The 16,349-nt window shown below is 38.1% G+C and overlaps 1 protein-coding gene across 1 annotated transcript in view; it reads left to right on the top strand.

Moving 5' to 3' along the window:
* Positions 1-16,349, top strand: part of GOLGA4 (golgin A4) — a 108,127-nt gene that overhangs the window by 12,411 nt on the left and 79,367 nt on the right. The window contains exons 2-3 of the mRNA XM_052647066.1: positions 3,344-3,433; positions 13,176-13,274. Of these exons, the coding sequence (XP_052503026.1) occupies positions 3,344-3,433; positions 13,176-13,274 (189 nt within the window). The remainder of the gene's footprint in view (positions 1-3,343; positions 3,434-13,175; positions 13,275-16,349) is intronic.

The raw sequence follows: 16,349 nt of genomic DNA, 5'->3' as shown, positions 1-16,349 counted from the left end.
ACCTGCATACAGATTTCTCAAAAAACAGGTCAGGTGGTCTGGTATTCCCAACTCTAAGAATTTTCCAGAGTTTGTTGTGGTCCATACAGTAGCTTTGGCATAGTCAATAAAGCAGAAATAGGTATTTTTCTGGAGCTCTCTTGCTTTTTTAAAGATCTGACAGATGTTGACAATTTGATCTCTGGTTCCTCTCCCTTTTCTAAGCCCTCTCCCAATTTCTAAATCCCTTGGACATCTGGAAGTTAACGGTTCATGTACTGTTGAAGCCTGGCTTGGGGAATTTTGAGCATTACTTTGCCAGCGTGTGCTACTGCTGCTGCTGAGTCGCTTCAGTCATGTCCGACTCTGTGCGACCCCATAGACGACAGCCCACCATGCTCCCCCGTCCTTGGGATTCTCCAGGCAAGAATACTGGAGTGGGTTGTCATTTCCTTCTCCAATGCATGAAAATGAAAAGTGAAAGTGAAGTTGCTCAGTCGCTCAGTCATATCCGACTCTTCGCGACCCCATGGACTGCAGCCTACCAGGCTCCTCTGTCGATGGGATTTTCCAGGCAAGAGTACTGGAGTGGGGTGCCATTGCCTTCTCCTGCCAGCGTGTGAGATGAGTGCAATTGTGCGGTAGTTTGAGCATTCTTTGGCATTGCCTTTCTTTGGGATTGGAATGAAAACTGACCTTTTCCAGTCCTGTGGCCACTGCTGAGGTTTCCAAGTTTGCTGGCATATTGAGTGTAGCACTTTCACAGCATCATCTTTTAGAATGTGAAATAGCTCAACTGGAATTCCATCACCTCCACTAGCTTTGTTCATAGTGACGCTTCCTAAGGCCCGCTTGACTTCGCATTCCAGGATGTCTGGCTCTAGGTTGATGATCACACCATCGTTATCATCTGAGTGGTGAAGATCTTATTTGTATAGTTCTGTGTATTCTTGCCACCTCTTAATATCTTCTGCTTCTGTTAGGTCCATACCATTTCTGTCCTTTATTGTGCCCATCTTTGCATGAAATGTTCTGTTTATATCTCTAATTTTCTTGAAGAGATCTCTAGACTTTCCCATTCTATTGTTTTCCTTTATTTCTTTGCATTGATCACTGAGGAAGGCTTTCTTATCTCTTCTTGCTATTCTTTGGAACTCTGCATTCAAATGGGTATATCTTTCCTTTTCTCCTTTGCCTTCTAAAACATTGATAAGACTTCAACTTTATTTCACATTCAACTATTTTGTTGTTTACAATTTTGAGACCTTACTCTTCCTATTTTTTGTCTGGGTTGAGTCCTTTAAGGTAACTTCTGCACATTCCTTCTATCATGTGTTAATTTTTCTGTTTCATCTTTTAGAAGGTATGTATGTGTTGGAATTCTGAGTTGTAAGCAACAGAACTCAGCCCAGCTAGTTAAGCAGAAAAGGGATCTGTTAATGAATAAATAGTTGGTGACTTACAGAATTTTAAGGAGGGCCTGAAAGTCTGGGCTGATGGCTCTGCTCAGCCCAGCTGGGGGACGGCACTAAGAATGTTGCAGCCGCCTCAGTCTGGCGCCCTGCATCTCACATGCACAGCTCTTGCGTATGACTGCGGGAAGCCCTGTTCTCCACGCTCACCAGCTGACGAGCTTTATTAATTTTGCATGTCTGTTTTCTCATATTGCCCATATATGACTCAGAGTCTCACGTGGGTATGTTCATCGGGCGAGCTCAGGTCACCTGCCCTAGATGAAAAGAAGACTAGGTTGGTGAGTTTTTGGAGTTCAGACTTAAGTACTTATAAGAGCTTTTTAGAAAAAGAGTTTATTTAACTTTTGTCACATTTTGTTGATGTTTTCCCCTCCTCCCAATTAAACTATTCCTTTTGATTTCTGCTTCTGACATAAAAATCTGTTTTATTCACCTCTTGTTCCCCATCCAGAGGACTGTGGGATTTGCAGTTCCCTGCAGTGGAAGTGAGGAATTCTAACCTCTGGACTGCCAGGGAAGTCCCAAATATCATTTAAATCTTTAATATAGCTTAAGTATAAACTAAAGGTCTGACTCATTTTGTTCCCCCATATGGATGGCCATTTGTCCCAACACCATTTACTGAACGTTTGTGTTGATTAGAAATGTTAGACTTAATTGTACACTGAATATGCACATATGTGTGTATGTGTGTGTACACCGTTTCTTGTGACCTCTCTGTTCCAGCATAGACACAGCAGCACACGCTGACTTGACAGATGGATGTTCCATTTGTTCATTTATTTTAAGAAATATTTACTAAGTGCTTTTTATTTATGTAGTGCTGTACAGACTACAAAGGGTAAGACATCAAGATGTTATTTTTTTTGTAGATAAGTTAAGCCTTATCTTGTTATGGGTGAGAGGGCATCTTGAAGTGTTGGTTTTATATTTTTAGGACTGTTTTTAGCTCACCTTAGAGTGGACCTCAGGCTCTAGTTTCAATCTGGGGCTTCTTGTTTAAATTTATCCTACGGGTTCTTGTACTAAGGACTGTAGGAATCTTGCAGTCCTTCACAGAACTAATGGACTGGCATCTCAGTACTGGGGTGTGGTGTGCACAGTGTTTTCAGAGTAAGACCTTTGACTAGAGACATGTTTGCCTCCACTGCTGCTGCTGTTGCTAAGTCGCTTCAGTCGTGTCCGATTCTGTGCGACCCCACAGACGGCAGCCCACCAGGCTCCCCCGTCCCTGGGATTCTCCAGGCAAGAACACTGGAGTGGGTTGCCATTTCCTTCTCCAACGCATGAAAGTGAAAAGTGAAAGGGAAGTCGCTCAGTCATGTCTGACTCTTCGTGACCCCATGGACTGCAGCCTACCAGGCTCCTCTGTCCATGGGATTTTCCAGGCGAGAGTTCTGGAGTGGGGTGCCATTGCCTTCTCCAATTTACCTCCACAGGTCATTATAATTGAATGTTAGAGCTGGAAGGCACTTTCACAATTGAATTGACAAACTTATTTTTAATGAACTTAGAATAATTTTGATTTATAGGAAAGCTGCAAGGATTGTATAGAAAGTTTTCATACACTTCTCACCTGGTTTCAGTCTCCCCTAATAAAATAATTTTATCATCACAACCTTATTTTGAGGTTTATTTTAGCACTCAGAAAATTAATTTAGTGAAAGTCATAGTTCAAGTTGGTGGCAGAATCAGACCAAGGACCCAGTGGGTAGCCTGGGTCTGCTAGTTAATGACATTTCACTTACCTTTTTTTGTTTTTCTTGTGTTTGCCCTTTTCCTTCCTTTTACTGGGTTCTTTGGGCATGGACTGCGAGAAAGGACTATATAGTATGTAGTGTGCTCACGAGTGTAGTCCTTCTAATTTGTGCACTAATCTTTTAATCTAGGCTTCCTCCAGTTCTTCAACACCAACGAGAACCAGGAGCAGGACGTCTTCATTTACAGAGTCACTTGATGAGGGTACACCCAACAGAGAGGTAAGTTTAGAATTTCATCCTTAATAAACTTACAAGAAGCTTATTATGCTTCTGTTTATAAGAAAATGGGAATTTTTTTGGACATGTCAATTATTTAATTCCTAGATCTTTTTTTAGTAACTTTTTTTGCTAATAGTAATTTTGCTTTTATAAAGTGTGTTTTCTTTATGTATCTTAATTTGAGAGGATAATATACTTTGCCTTTAACATTTGAAATTTTCAGAATGATGTGATAACAATTTGTTCAGCATTATGCGGGGAGAAGTCCTGTATTTTCAGGTTATGATTGGAAACACTGAAGTAACTACTGATTCCAAGTGACATGCAGCTGGCACCATAGCTCAGATTAGATTTTTTTCCAACATTTTTTCTTTCTGTGAAGGATTGTAAGAGTCCCAGAAGTACAGAAAATAGGGTAAAACAAAGTGCACACATCAGTGAATTTTTATGAAGTGAATCCCCGTGTAGCCACCATCAGGTCAAGAAGAGGAAAACTGCCAGCCACTGTAGTGCTTCCTCCCGCCCCTACAGAAGAGCACCATCGTCCTGCCCTTTTGATACATGCTGCTGCTGCTGCTGCTTTTTCTAAATAGTACCTGTTAAGTACGCTTTCTGTCGTAAACATTATAGTTAAACCTGTGGGTTGCCTAATTTTTGGCTATTTTAAATTATGCTGCTGTGAAGATTATTGTACATTTCTTTTGCTACATACTTATAGGAGGAGAACCTCTGGGTTAAAGTGTATATGTAGTTTTAACACTTTAGAAGCTAATGCCTATTGTCTTTTTCAGGATAGTTGTAGAACTTTACCTTCCTACCAGGAGTTGATGACAGTTGTCTTTAATTTCAGCTATTCTGGTGGGTATGTAATGTTCTCCTGTTGTAGTTTTACTTTGCATTTCTCTGATGACTGATAAGATTGAGCATTTTTATCTGTATATTTCATCTAATGGGATTGAGCATTTTTCATCTGCATATTGATAACTTCTTTTGTGACATGCTTATTCCAGGCTCTTGCTCATTTTCTGTTGGTTTATCTTTGTTTTATTGATTTGTAGGAGTTCTTTTTTGTACCGTATGGATAGGAGTTTTTTTAATTGGATATATGCCTTGTAGATATCTACTTCCTTTCTGACCCTTGCCTTTTATTCTCTTAATGGTATCCTTTGAACAGAAGTGCTTAGTTGTAATGTAGTCCAATTTATCAATATTTTATTTTATGGCTAGTGCTTTTCATTTCTTATTACATGTATTCTTTTCTTATCCTTGAGAGTATTTTCCTGTATTATCCTATTTTACCTTTCACATTTGAATCTATACTCCCTTGGAAATGAGTTTTTTCAATATGGTCTGAGGTAGGGATCAAGTTTCGCTACCACCGTTCTCCCCGTGTAGCTACCCAGTTGTTTCATTCTGTCCACACCGCTCTACTGTGCTACCAGAAGTTGTGTCCATATTTGAGTGGATTTGTTTCTGGACTCTATTTTCTGTTCTCCTGTTTGCTTTGTCTTTGACTTGTTCCCATACTGTCTTCATACTGTCTTTATATGAAATCTTGCCTTCAGTGTAGAGCAGGTCTTCCTTGTCTTGGTTTTAAAACCAAAATTTTGTAGATTGCTGGCTTAAACAACAAACATTTATTTCTCAGAGTTCTGGAGGCTGGGCAGCCCAAGATCAAGGTGCCAACAGATTCAGTATCTGGTGAGGACCGCCGTCTTCTCATTATGTCCTAGCATAACTTTTCTTTCTTGCGTGCACCTAGGGGGAAATGGAGGAGTAGGGAGGCCCCTCTCCTTGTCTTTCACTTTTTATAAGGGCAGTAATCTCATCATAGAGGTCCCATTCTTTTTACCTCATCTAACTCTAATTACCTCCGAAAGGCTTTGCCTGCAAGTACCACCACCAGATATCACTGGGGTTTAGGGCCCAAACATTCAGTCCATAGCACTGCCACCTTGTTCTTCTGGAATGTCTTAGTTATTCCTATACCTTCCCATATAAATTTCATGTAAATTTTAGAATCAGATTTTGGAATCAAAAAGCACATGTACAGAGAATTTAATTGGGATTGCACTGATTCTATAGATTAGTTTGGAAAAAGTTTCAGTATTATGAATCCAATTTTATAGCCTTTCAATATTTTAAGTAGTGTTGGACTGAGCATTGTATGTAGTGCATAATTTGCAATGCTGTTATTCCGTAGGATAGGTTTCTAAGAATGAGATTGCTAGGTCATAGGGTGTATGCAGATTTAAAAATTGTAAAGATTTTTTTCCAAACTGCCTTGATGAGGATTACTTTAAAACATAATTTTTGAAAACCATTATTTAGTAGATGTTGATAGCAAAATAAAAACTTCATAGTAGTTTTTGCATTGAAAGTTAATAGTATACTGTGTCCTTAGTGTATATATTTAAATAATCTGACAAACTTATATACGAGTATAAAGTATATGCATACTTTCTTTGAGATCTTATTTTCTTATGCATTATTTACAATATTGCATTTTTTTAACTTTAAGATTTCAAGTTAATGTTGTTGAATTTAGTTTATATGTGAAACCAGTTTGAATGAAAGCTAGAGTACTGAGCAGCAAAAACACTTTGCAGTCAGTGTTAATGGCATCATTCCTATACTTAGTATATTGGTTAATATTATGGTATATTGGCTTACATACAGTTGAAACAATGAAAATAACTTGTTGATTGCTACTATTGCTTTTTTTTTTTTAATTTGTTTTTTCTAGGATGCTTTAAAACCTTTAAATTGAATGTATCTTTACAAAATAATCCTTTCTGAAAGGGATGGTTTCAGCATTCTTTTACAGCAGGCTAAGTAAGCTAAAGGTTATTTTTATTTTCCCCCATATTCCAGTACTAAAGCTCCTGTGCTTATAGGGATAGCTTAGGAAATGGTTTCTGTTTGACAGCCAAAGCAATACCATCACTTTGTCTAAAGCATTTTTAAACAACTCTAAAAAATATTTTTGATCACAAAGTGAAATGTACACCTTAGTTCAGCTTATTTTGAAATAAATAAGGGACTTCTAAATTTCACGATCAAGTTACTGATTAAAAGGACATTATGTAAAATTATCTTTTTAAGTCATCAGCTCTCTCCCAAACTCCCTGAGTTTTTCATTTTGTTAAACCTCTGAGGTGAAGGATACTCTGTCAGTGATGGGACCCTCACTTTTAGTTTAAGTTTCTTTTTAGCAAAATGTGGAAGTTTAATTAAAAATACAAATATTTATTTGTCCATCTCTTCAGGAGGTACATAAAGTCTGTGTTATCTAGAAAGCTTGAGAAGTAGAATGGTGTCATTACATTGATTTTTTTGGTCAATTAAATGTTTTGCCTTTTCTCAGATGTTGGGGAAAATCCTAATATGTTTGGTTTCCTGTGTTAGTAAATATTTTAGATAAATCTAAATAAGTCTGTCTTTGGTAGCAGTGCCTCAGGCTTCCTTGTTGTTTTGTCTAAGTTGTGTATAACTCTTTGCAACCCCATGGAGTGTAGGTAGCCTGCCAGGCTCCGCTGTCCATGGGATTTCCCAGGCAGAAATACTGAAGTGGGTTGTCATTTCCTTTTCCAGGGCATCTTCCCAACCCAGGGATCGAACTTGTGTCTCTTGTATTAGTAGGCAGATTCTTTATCAGTGAGCCACCTGGGAAGCCCCAGGCTTCCTTATAGGTGTGTAAAAAATCATCCATATGATTGTAGACATTGAAGGCAAAGGGGAATAGGTTGATGTGCCCTGACACGGAGGGACTCTGTGGGACTTTAGGATCTCATCCTGCACAGACGGTGAATCTCTCCAGTTGGCCTGATACTCTGTCTTGGGGCTCCTAGGCCCAGCCTCAGTACCCTCAGCACAGGCTTCCTTCCCCTTTGTGTTGCTTGAGTTGAATCTTTGCCTCTGGAGCTGGGTGCCTTTGAGCAGTATAGAGTGTAGGATCACGTAAAGGGCTAACTAGGCAGATGAACTACATGTCCTTGTGCCCTCTGCTCCACTCTGATTTTTCTTTTTACTGAGATAAAATTCCTATAACATAAAATTTACCATTTTAAAGCGAACTAAAGGTGGCGTTTAGTACATTCGCAGTGTTGTGCATCCATCACATCCATCTAGTTCCACGTCATTTTCATTATGCTAAAGGAAACTGCTTGCTCATTAAGCAGTCATTCTGCCCTCCTCCCAGCCCCAGGTGACCGCTGATGTGGATTACCCCTTCGGATATTTTGCATAAGTGGATGCACAATATGTGACTTTGCGTTTGTTTCTTTCACTCGGCATCATGTTTTCAAGGTGCATCTGTATTGCAACGCGTGTAACTCCTGCACTCCTTTTATGGCTCAGTCTGAAGACTTTTCTAGGAAAATGAGAACATGTTTGTTTGTTTGGAGTAATACCTGGAATAGATGAGTGAGAAGGGGGTGGTTTTTGGAACGGTCTGGCTTTGCTGGCTGAAGGATCTTTGAAAGTTAACTTTTCAGTGACTTAGATTTTCTCATGTGTAGGATGGGAACAGCAGTGCCTTCCTCCTGGGATTGTGGGGATAGCCAGTAGCACGGCACGTCCCTCTCCTCGCATGCTGCTGTGCACGTGGTGGGCGCTTCCTGCGCTGTTACTGGGGGCAGCTTGGGAAGGCAGGGTGACCTGCTTCACTGTCTCTGCCTAGGTCCCGTCCAGAGGGGACGGAAGCAGATGGAGCCTTGTGGGGATTAGGGCCCCATGGGTGTTACCTCTCTCTCTGTCTTTGCCTGCTGAACTTTTGAAGGAATGACATTTTCACTTTCTTGCCTACCCTGCTCTCTGGTTTGTTGTCTTCTGGAGGTACTTCCTCATAGATGGGGCTCAAAGTAGGCATGTCCATTGTTTTCGTAGGAACGCATCTGTTCACATTTTTCATATTTTAAAATTAATCTTTAGAAATCAGTTTATTTTCATATATATATATATTTTTGGCTAAAAATGATGCATAGAAACAAATAACGATTTTAGTATTTTAGTTGTTTGATGGATTCTGTTCTGTGAGTAGATGTCTGTTCACATATCCTGTATGCTCTTTTGCTTCCCTACATGCAGCACAAGCCTGGAGTAGTAGGAGGATCCTAGGATTCCATCCCTACGTGCTGTGTGGCTTTAGGCATCTTCCTTTAACTTCTCAGAGCCTCAGCTTTAAATTGTGGTAAAATGAATATCCATTCTCACAGGGTTCTTGTGAAGGGCAAATGAATTCAGAAATATGAAAATACTTGTAATTTGTATATCACATACAAAAGATCATTATTGTACAGAAAAGAAAAAGCATTATCTATACTCACCACCTGTTGAACAGCACAGACAGGACACTGTAGGGAAACAAATAATGAAGCGTCAGGCTGCTTTGGACTAGATGCTTTCCCAAGCTTCAAGAAAGATATCTCCTTTTCTTTCTTATTATCTTGATTTAAGCTATTTTTCAGAAACAAAATGCCGTCTCTTACCTCAGTAGTTGTCTTTGTATTTCCAGAAAATTTTCACCGTTTCATGTGATGACCCCTAACAGGGATTCCTGATACTCTCAGCTTTTGACAGGTCCTAAGCATTTTTAAAAAATAAATTCTTTGTTTCGGGGCTTCTGAAGGTGGTGTTCTTTAGGAATTATTAAGAATTATCTTCCAAAGTGATGGGTGAGAAATATTTCTTTGTAAGTTTGGAATTAATTTTGCTCCTAAATGGATTGACTTTCAAAGCTGGATATGCTTTTTCTTTGTTAGACTGTTAGATTATAACCTACCTACCCTCTGTCAGTTAATCCAAATAGAAGATATGCCTGTTAGATTGCCTTTGATATCTGTTCAGTTCTCATATTTTTTCTTTTGCTCTAATGATAAAACATGAATTAAATGAATAGGTTTCCTGATATTAAGCCAGTTGGTCATTCCTTAAATCAATTCTACTGGTCAGAGTGCATTATTAATATCCTGTTGTTGTCTGATACTTATTTTATTTACATTACCTCTGACTCTGTAAAGAGAGAGAGTTATACTTTTTGTGCCATCCTTATCAGATTTAAGTAATTGGAAACTTTCTATTTTTCTCTTTCTTTTCCTTCTCCTCCTCTATATATTTAGGTCTTCTTTATTTTTAAAAAAAAATTTCATAGTTTTTACAGCTTAAATTTTATACTACTTTTGTTAAAATTTATTCACAAATATTTTATTCTTTTTAATGTTAATATACATTGAGTTGTTTTCTTAATTTCATTTTAATTTTTCTTGTTATTCCACAGGAAAAAAAAATAGGATTTTTATAAATTATCGTTAATCTTGTTATCCTATAACCTTCTGAACTCATTTATTAGTTCTATGATTCCTTTAGTGGATTACTTAGTATTTTCTTTGTAGAAGATCACGTCATCTGGAGGTAGAGGCAGTTTTATATCTTCCCTTAATCTGCTGTCGTTTATTACATTTTCTTGCCTAATTTCCTGGGCTAGAGCCTTCAGGTGAGCAGTAGTGAAAGCAGACATACTTGTCTCGCAGAGGGAAGGTGTTCAGTATAGAGGGAAGGTGTTCAGTATAGAGGGAAGAGGGACAGCGTTCAGTCCTGGAGGGAAGAGGGAAGGCGTTCAGTCCTGGAGGGAAGAGGGAAGGCGTTCAGTCTTAAAGGGAAGAGGGAAGGCCTTCCAGTCTTTTTGTCGTTGAGTATGATACTAACATGGCGTTTAGTATATTTTCTTTCTCATGTTGAGGAAATTCCCTGCTGTACCTAGTTTGTTGAATGTTCTTCCCACCAAGCAGTGCTGGATTTTGTCAGATGCCTTCTTTGCATCTTGAGATTGACATGTGGTCTTGTCCTTTACTCTGTTGGTATGATGTATTAACTGGTTTTGGGTGTTAAACCAATCCTGTATAGGATAAGTTCCACTTGCTCATGGTGTTTAATTTTATATTGCTGGGTTTGCTAGGTTGTTTTTTTTTTTTAAGGATTTGTTTTGTCTGTATTCATAAGAGATACTGGTCTGTTGATCTGCAGTATTTTGGTGTCAGGAAAATATTGGTCTCATAAAATACATTGAGAAGTGTTCCCACATACACATACATACGTATATATACATGTATGTGTACATATATATATGTGTGTGTATATATATGTATATATATGTGTGTATATACATATATGTGTGTGTATATATATATTTTAAGGTTAGTATTAATTCTTTAAATACTTGGTATGATTTACTAATGATGCCATCTGATCCAGGCTTTTCTTTTTGAGAAATGTGTTGGTTACCAATTCAGCCTCTTCACTTTTTATAGTTGGTCTGGGCTTTTCTTTATGAGAGGTGTTTGATTACCAATTCAGCCTCTTCACTTTTTATGGTTCTGTTAACAGTTTATGTTTCTTCCTGCATCAGTTTTGCTTCTTTATGTCACCCATGTTGTTCAGTTTGTTGGCATGCTGTTATTGCCTAGTAATCCTTTTTATTTTGTAAATGTAGTAATAATTTTCCCTCTTTCATCCCTGATATTAGTAATATGAGTCTTCTGTCTTCATTTTTCTCTGTTAAACATATGATGAACCAGTTGGTTCCATTCTCTTGCTGAGTGTACTGAGCATCCTCAGGATTGCAGTGGCTGATTTTTTTTTTTAACTGGGGTAGCAGGCTGATCTTTGATGATTTATTTTTCTTAAGTCTCAGGTGCCCTGAGACTTTACCAGAAATTCCTTGAATCTGTGTTGCTACTTTCCCAGTTTTCTGGTTTGATGTGTGGGTTTGTTTTTTCTTTTAGTTTTTACCGTCTTTATATACCCGTGGTCTTTTCAGTGCTAAATAGAGCTAGGGAACATTAGACACCTTGTCCCCTTTTTGCTGTCTTTTCTGTTTAAAGACTGTATGTTTTTATGTTTAGTAAAATTACCCATATAGACATAATAGGGCCGTAATTTATGATCTTGGATTTGATCAAGATGATTTAACCTCAGTCTGTACTGCGTATTTTTTCATATATTACTATAGTGGATTTTTTTTTCTTGTATTTTCTGAGTGTATTATGTACCTAATGTATACATTACTGCAAATAAGAATGAAATAAATTTGACTCAAAAAAGTAAGTTGTTGCTACAACAGCTATATATAACAGAGTTTTGGAAGATAGAAACAGGGCCCCTTCTTGTCACAGTAGAGCTACTAGAAGATTCTAAACTTTTTGGAAGTTCCCTGGCTGTCCAGTGGTTAGGAGTCTCCACTTTCACTGCTGGGGCCCAGGTTCAGTCCCTGGTCGGGAAACTAAAATCCCACAAGCCATGCGGTGTGACAAAAAAATAAAACCCCAAAGCTTTTCAGGGTCTCTTTCCTAAAAGAGGATAGAATAGTACAGAGGGGATATGCTAATTCATGACATATAACAGTAGATGCTAGCTAACAGATGCCTTAGGTCTGGCATTAGGACTTAATTTTCTCTTTGAATGCTGGTTGAGAAGGACCGGAAGGGTTCTGTGCTGCCAGAATTTGTTTTAGTGCTGCAGGCCAGAGGCTAAAGTGGGGCTCACGGCACTCATGAAAGGCAGCTGAGAAAAGCTTTTCCCAGCTGATGCCTAGAGCTCTCTGTGGCCCATTGTGAGAAGCTGCTGTCTCTAGGGAGGCTGTGTGACCAAGAACTGAACCATACCTCACATGGGCTTAGTGACTGAGTCTGTGATAACCTCTGTGTTGCTATGGGGCTGGAAACCCAAACTGGGACTCAGGGAGTCAGACTGACTGGATAAGGAGGGGTGAGCACAGAAGGAAGGGGAAGGGTAATGCTTTCCTGAAAAGGTGCCTGCAAATGAAAATGATAAAAGAAATGCTGAGAAGACAACCAATAAAAACAGAAATTGGGCTGTATCAATTTATTCCAGGTGAAATTAAAATAATTAAAAGGGCAGTCTGGATAAGACTTTGAAAAACAAGTATCTTCAGTAAGGTAAATGAAGTAATAATAATTTTCTGAAAAAGAACAGAAAATTGTGGGCAGAAAAAAAAAAAGCAGGCCCCCAAATGGGCTAGGTAGAGAAAAATAATTAGAAATGCAATTTTTAACTTTTGTGTGTTTGTGTAACCCCCACCGTCAAAAAGTTCATTTTAATTATAATTTCTTACACATCGAAATCATGATAGTATTTTGGTATATAGTATACAGTTTATGAAAGAAAATTATGTAGATGAGAATGAATATCAAAAGAGCTATCTATAGTATAATAGAATTTATCCTTAAAATTTATTATCAATTTGTTTTAAAAATTTCTGCTGTATGTATTGGAGAAGACTTATTTGTATATAAGTACAAATAAATGATTAAAGTTTTGTGTGTTTATCTGCCCCATAAATTTCCATGCTGTCTTTTTCTGTCAGTAGAAATGAGCAGCTCAGTATTTAAGGCTTTGTGTTCTTTATCATGAATTGTTCTTATTGGTGTAGACTTTAATGCTGAATTGCCAGACGTGCTGTGTGCTAGGGTGCCTGTTGCATACATCATTTGTCTGTCGATAAGCAAGTTGTTTAAAGTTGAGTTTTGAGGTCCAGAACAGCTCAGCTCATCTCCCTGAACCTTCCCAGGAGCTTACTATTTCTGTGGGTAGAGTGGTGGTAGTGCAAGGCCACTAGAGTGTTGTGTGTGTTTGTGGGATGAGAACTTTGCAACATGCCCTTATGATTTGTTTTTCATCCTTTATTTTATGTTTATGCCTCTGCTCATTACCCTGAATGAGACAGCTCCTAGCCGGGATGATAGCAGAGCCTGCTTTTCTCTCTGAGTATACTATCTTTGCTTTGGATTCCTCCAAGCAGCCTAAAACCCAGACTGAAAGTGTGGTGAGTCCTTCCACCGCTTTCTGCATTCCCTATGTGGGGAAGCAGAGTAATTTGGTCATTCTAGAAGCATATCTCATGTTGCTTGTCACTGACCACCTCTCAAAGCATTTTCAGTGCTGTGCTGCTAACCTTGCTCTAAAAAAATCAGAGCGTAAACTGCTGAGTTCTGATGGCTGGTGTGTGTTTGCTAGCTTTTTAACAGCAACAAAGTTTAACACTGTTTTCATTAATATAGCAAAGAATACTTTTACTTGGTATGAACTCTTAAGTTTTCCTCCCTAGGGAATGTTTGCTCATTAACTAAAAGAGGTATGTATTGCTAGGAATCTGTTCAACTAATGGTAGGAGGCCAAGAATATTTTGAGATGTTACTCACATTTTTAGGAATGAAAAAAATCATTGTATATAAATCCATAATTAAGCAATATTGAGTAGGCAGGTGGAGTCTACTGTAACAAGTTAGTTGCATCTTATTTTGGGAGACTACCAGTTTTCTGTGTATTAAACATTTGAAAGGAAAAAAATTACCTCTTTATCTTTCAGCTGACTGAATTCATACAATTTTGAATCTTGTGTATAATTCTACTTTGGAAGTTAGAAGTTTGATTGCCAAGTAAGGATAGCTTTTGGTGTTAGAATGAACACCAACTGAACTGGGATTGAGGTTTTTTTTAAACAGTAAGAGTTGGTTTAATTTATTAAGCAGCTGGTGATGACATTAGAACATTTCTGTACTTACTCATGGGGCTTCCCACTTGGCTCAGTGATAAAGAACTCACCTGCCAATGCAGGAGATGCAAAAGACACAGGTAAGATCCCTGGGTTGGAAAGATCCTTGGAGGAAATGGCAACCTGCTTCAGTATTCTTTCCTGGAAAATTTCACGGACAGAGGAGCCTGTCGGTCTGTAGTCTCAAAGAGTCAAACACAACTGAGCGACTAAGCACACACTCAGACTTCCTCATGCAGCCAGCAAAGACTTGGTCTGCATGTGGCCAGTAGCAGTCCTATATTACCTTCCTTCTAAACTTGGTTTTAGAAAAGAAAGCAGCTGAGAATTCTTGTGACGCCTTAGCTTGGCTCTCAGGAATAGAGGTCTCTTCTTGGTTCTGGGCTACCAGTTATACCTCATTGTTTTCAGTCCTGAGAGGGAGACAGGAGTCCCAGTTGGAGATAACTTACCAACTTATTTTAAAAATATAAAATGACATTCCACTTCATGTAGTAGTAATGGAGGCTTGACAGAAAAAAAGAACTTCTTCTAGGTGCACTTCTGTAAGCACATAAAAGCAATTCGTATTGAATACCTACCCTATTACAAAAAAATGCTAATAATTTTAAAATGAAGACTTTAGAACTATTTAAAATATGGTAAGTAGGCTGAAAGTCTGTGATAATCTTATTTAAATTTTGTTTGTTTGTTTGTTCAGGTAACAACATTTCTCCTCACATAAAACCATGGTATAACCTTACAGCAGTTAAAAGTGATTGTTGAAAGATGTAACAAATCATAATTGAAGACAAATCTGGCAGGAAACCTGTGTGTACTTTTAAATTAAATGCACTTTAGAAACATTTTCTTGTTATCTAACATTGCCTCCAGGAGTCAGTGTTGGTGACCGTTGAGTATTGATGTGTGTTGAGCTAGTTCTTTGGGCTTCTGTCGGCCGGGAGGCATTCAGAAGTCTTCTTGCACTGAAAGAAGGGCTACATAAGGGGTTAAGAAGCAATCCCTGAGCCTCTACTATCAGTCAGGCAAATTGTAGGGTTCTTGCTCTCTGAACGTTTGTAGTATAGTGTTGAGACAAAAATGTCAAAATACGCTTAACAATTCAAAAGAATTAAGGCATTGTAGAAGAACATACAAGCATAGGAAATGTGTTAGTCCCTCAGGCCAGCCATAGCAGGCTTCACAAAGTAAGAGGCATTTGAAAGTTGAAAGATGAGAATTTGCAGGGCAGAAATGAAGAAGGCATTATACGTAGTGTCAATATCTGTAATTTTTGTTTCTAGGGATTCCTAACTTAAATTTTCATGGTAACGTAGTTTAGTACTTTCTTTAATTGTCTTGCATTCATTCAGATATATAGTATTTTTTGCAGTTACTAACTCAGTCATGTCTTACTCTGTGACCCCATGAACTGGGGCTTTCCAGGCACCTCTGTCCATGGGATTCTCCAGGCAAGAATACTGGAGTGGGTAGCCAGTCTCTTCTCCAGGGGATCTTCCCAACCCAGGGTCGAACCTGGGTCTCCCGCGAGAATCTTGTAGAAAGATTCTTTACCATCTGAGCTACCAGGGAAGCCTGATATATGGTATAGCAAGTAAATTAAAATATAGGTACAGGAAAGAGAAGGTTTTAAATATTATGTTGTTTGTTTGGTAGAGTGGTATTTCAGACAGTTGTAGAATAGCTGTTTTTGTATGGATCACAATAATGTGCCAGGTTTTTTTCACTACATAAAATAGAATCTCTTACGGAGCCCTCTTGTTTGCTTTCTCCATAATTTAACAGTCAGTTACTTTCCTTTTTTTCCCTTGATAAATAAAATTCATTTAATTTAATTTTATTTATTAAAGTTCTAGTCTTGAGTAAACATCTTTTTAATATTCTGTGCAACTGAATATGAAGTATATGTAAGCATTTTTGCTGCACATAGACAATTACTTTTCAGTTGCCTGGCAGAGAGACTTGCTGATGATCTCTGTGAAATATGTCTTTTATTTTAGAGTGTGTAGTATAGGATATTTTTAGGGCTGGAAAGCATTAATTATAATGTACAAATGTATGCCATGTATCCAGCTTCTAATTCTTTGAGATGGCAGAGAAGAGGAAGATAAAAGTTAATTCCTATATTCCCCTAACTGTTCTTCTCTATGTAAGTTTAAGGAGGTGTCTTGGACTGATAAAATTTGATAGCTCTTTTTATGTTGGAGGGACAAGGTATTTAAACTTTTATAAGGGAAAAATTCAAACATAGCAAGAGTGGAAATAGCAATAAAAATTGCATAAGATTTCTTGTCCTTCCGCCAATATCCATTGTCCAGTGTCAGCAAATAATAACTCGTGGCTATC

Source organism: Budorcas taxicolor, chromosome 1 (genome assembly GCF_023091745.1).
Source record: "Budorcas taxicolor isolate Tak-1 chromosome 1, Takin1.1, whole genome shotgun sequence".
Taxonomy (NCBI): Eukaryota; Metazoa; Chordata; class Mammalia; order Artiodactyla; family Bovidae; genus Budorcas; species Budorcas taxicolor.
The sequence above is the reverse complement of the archived record's forward strand: the minus strand, read 5'-3'. Positions and strand labels throughout refer to the sequence as shown.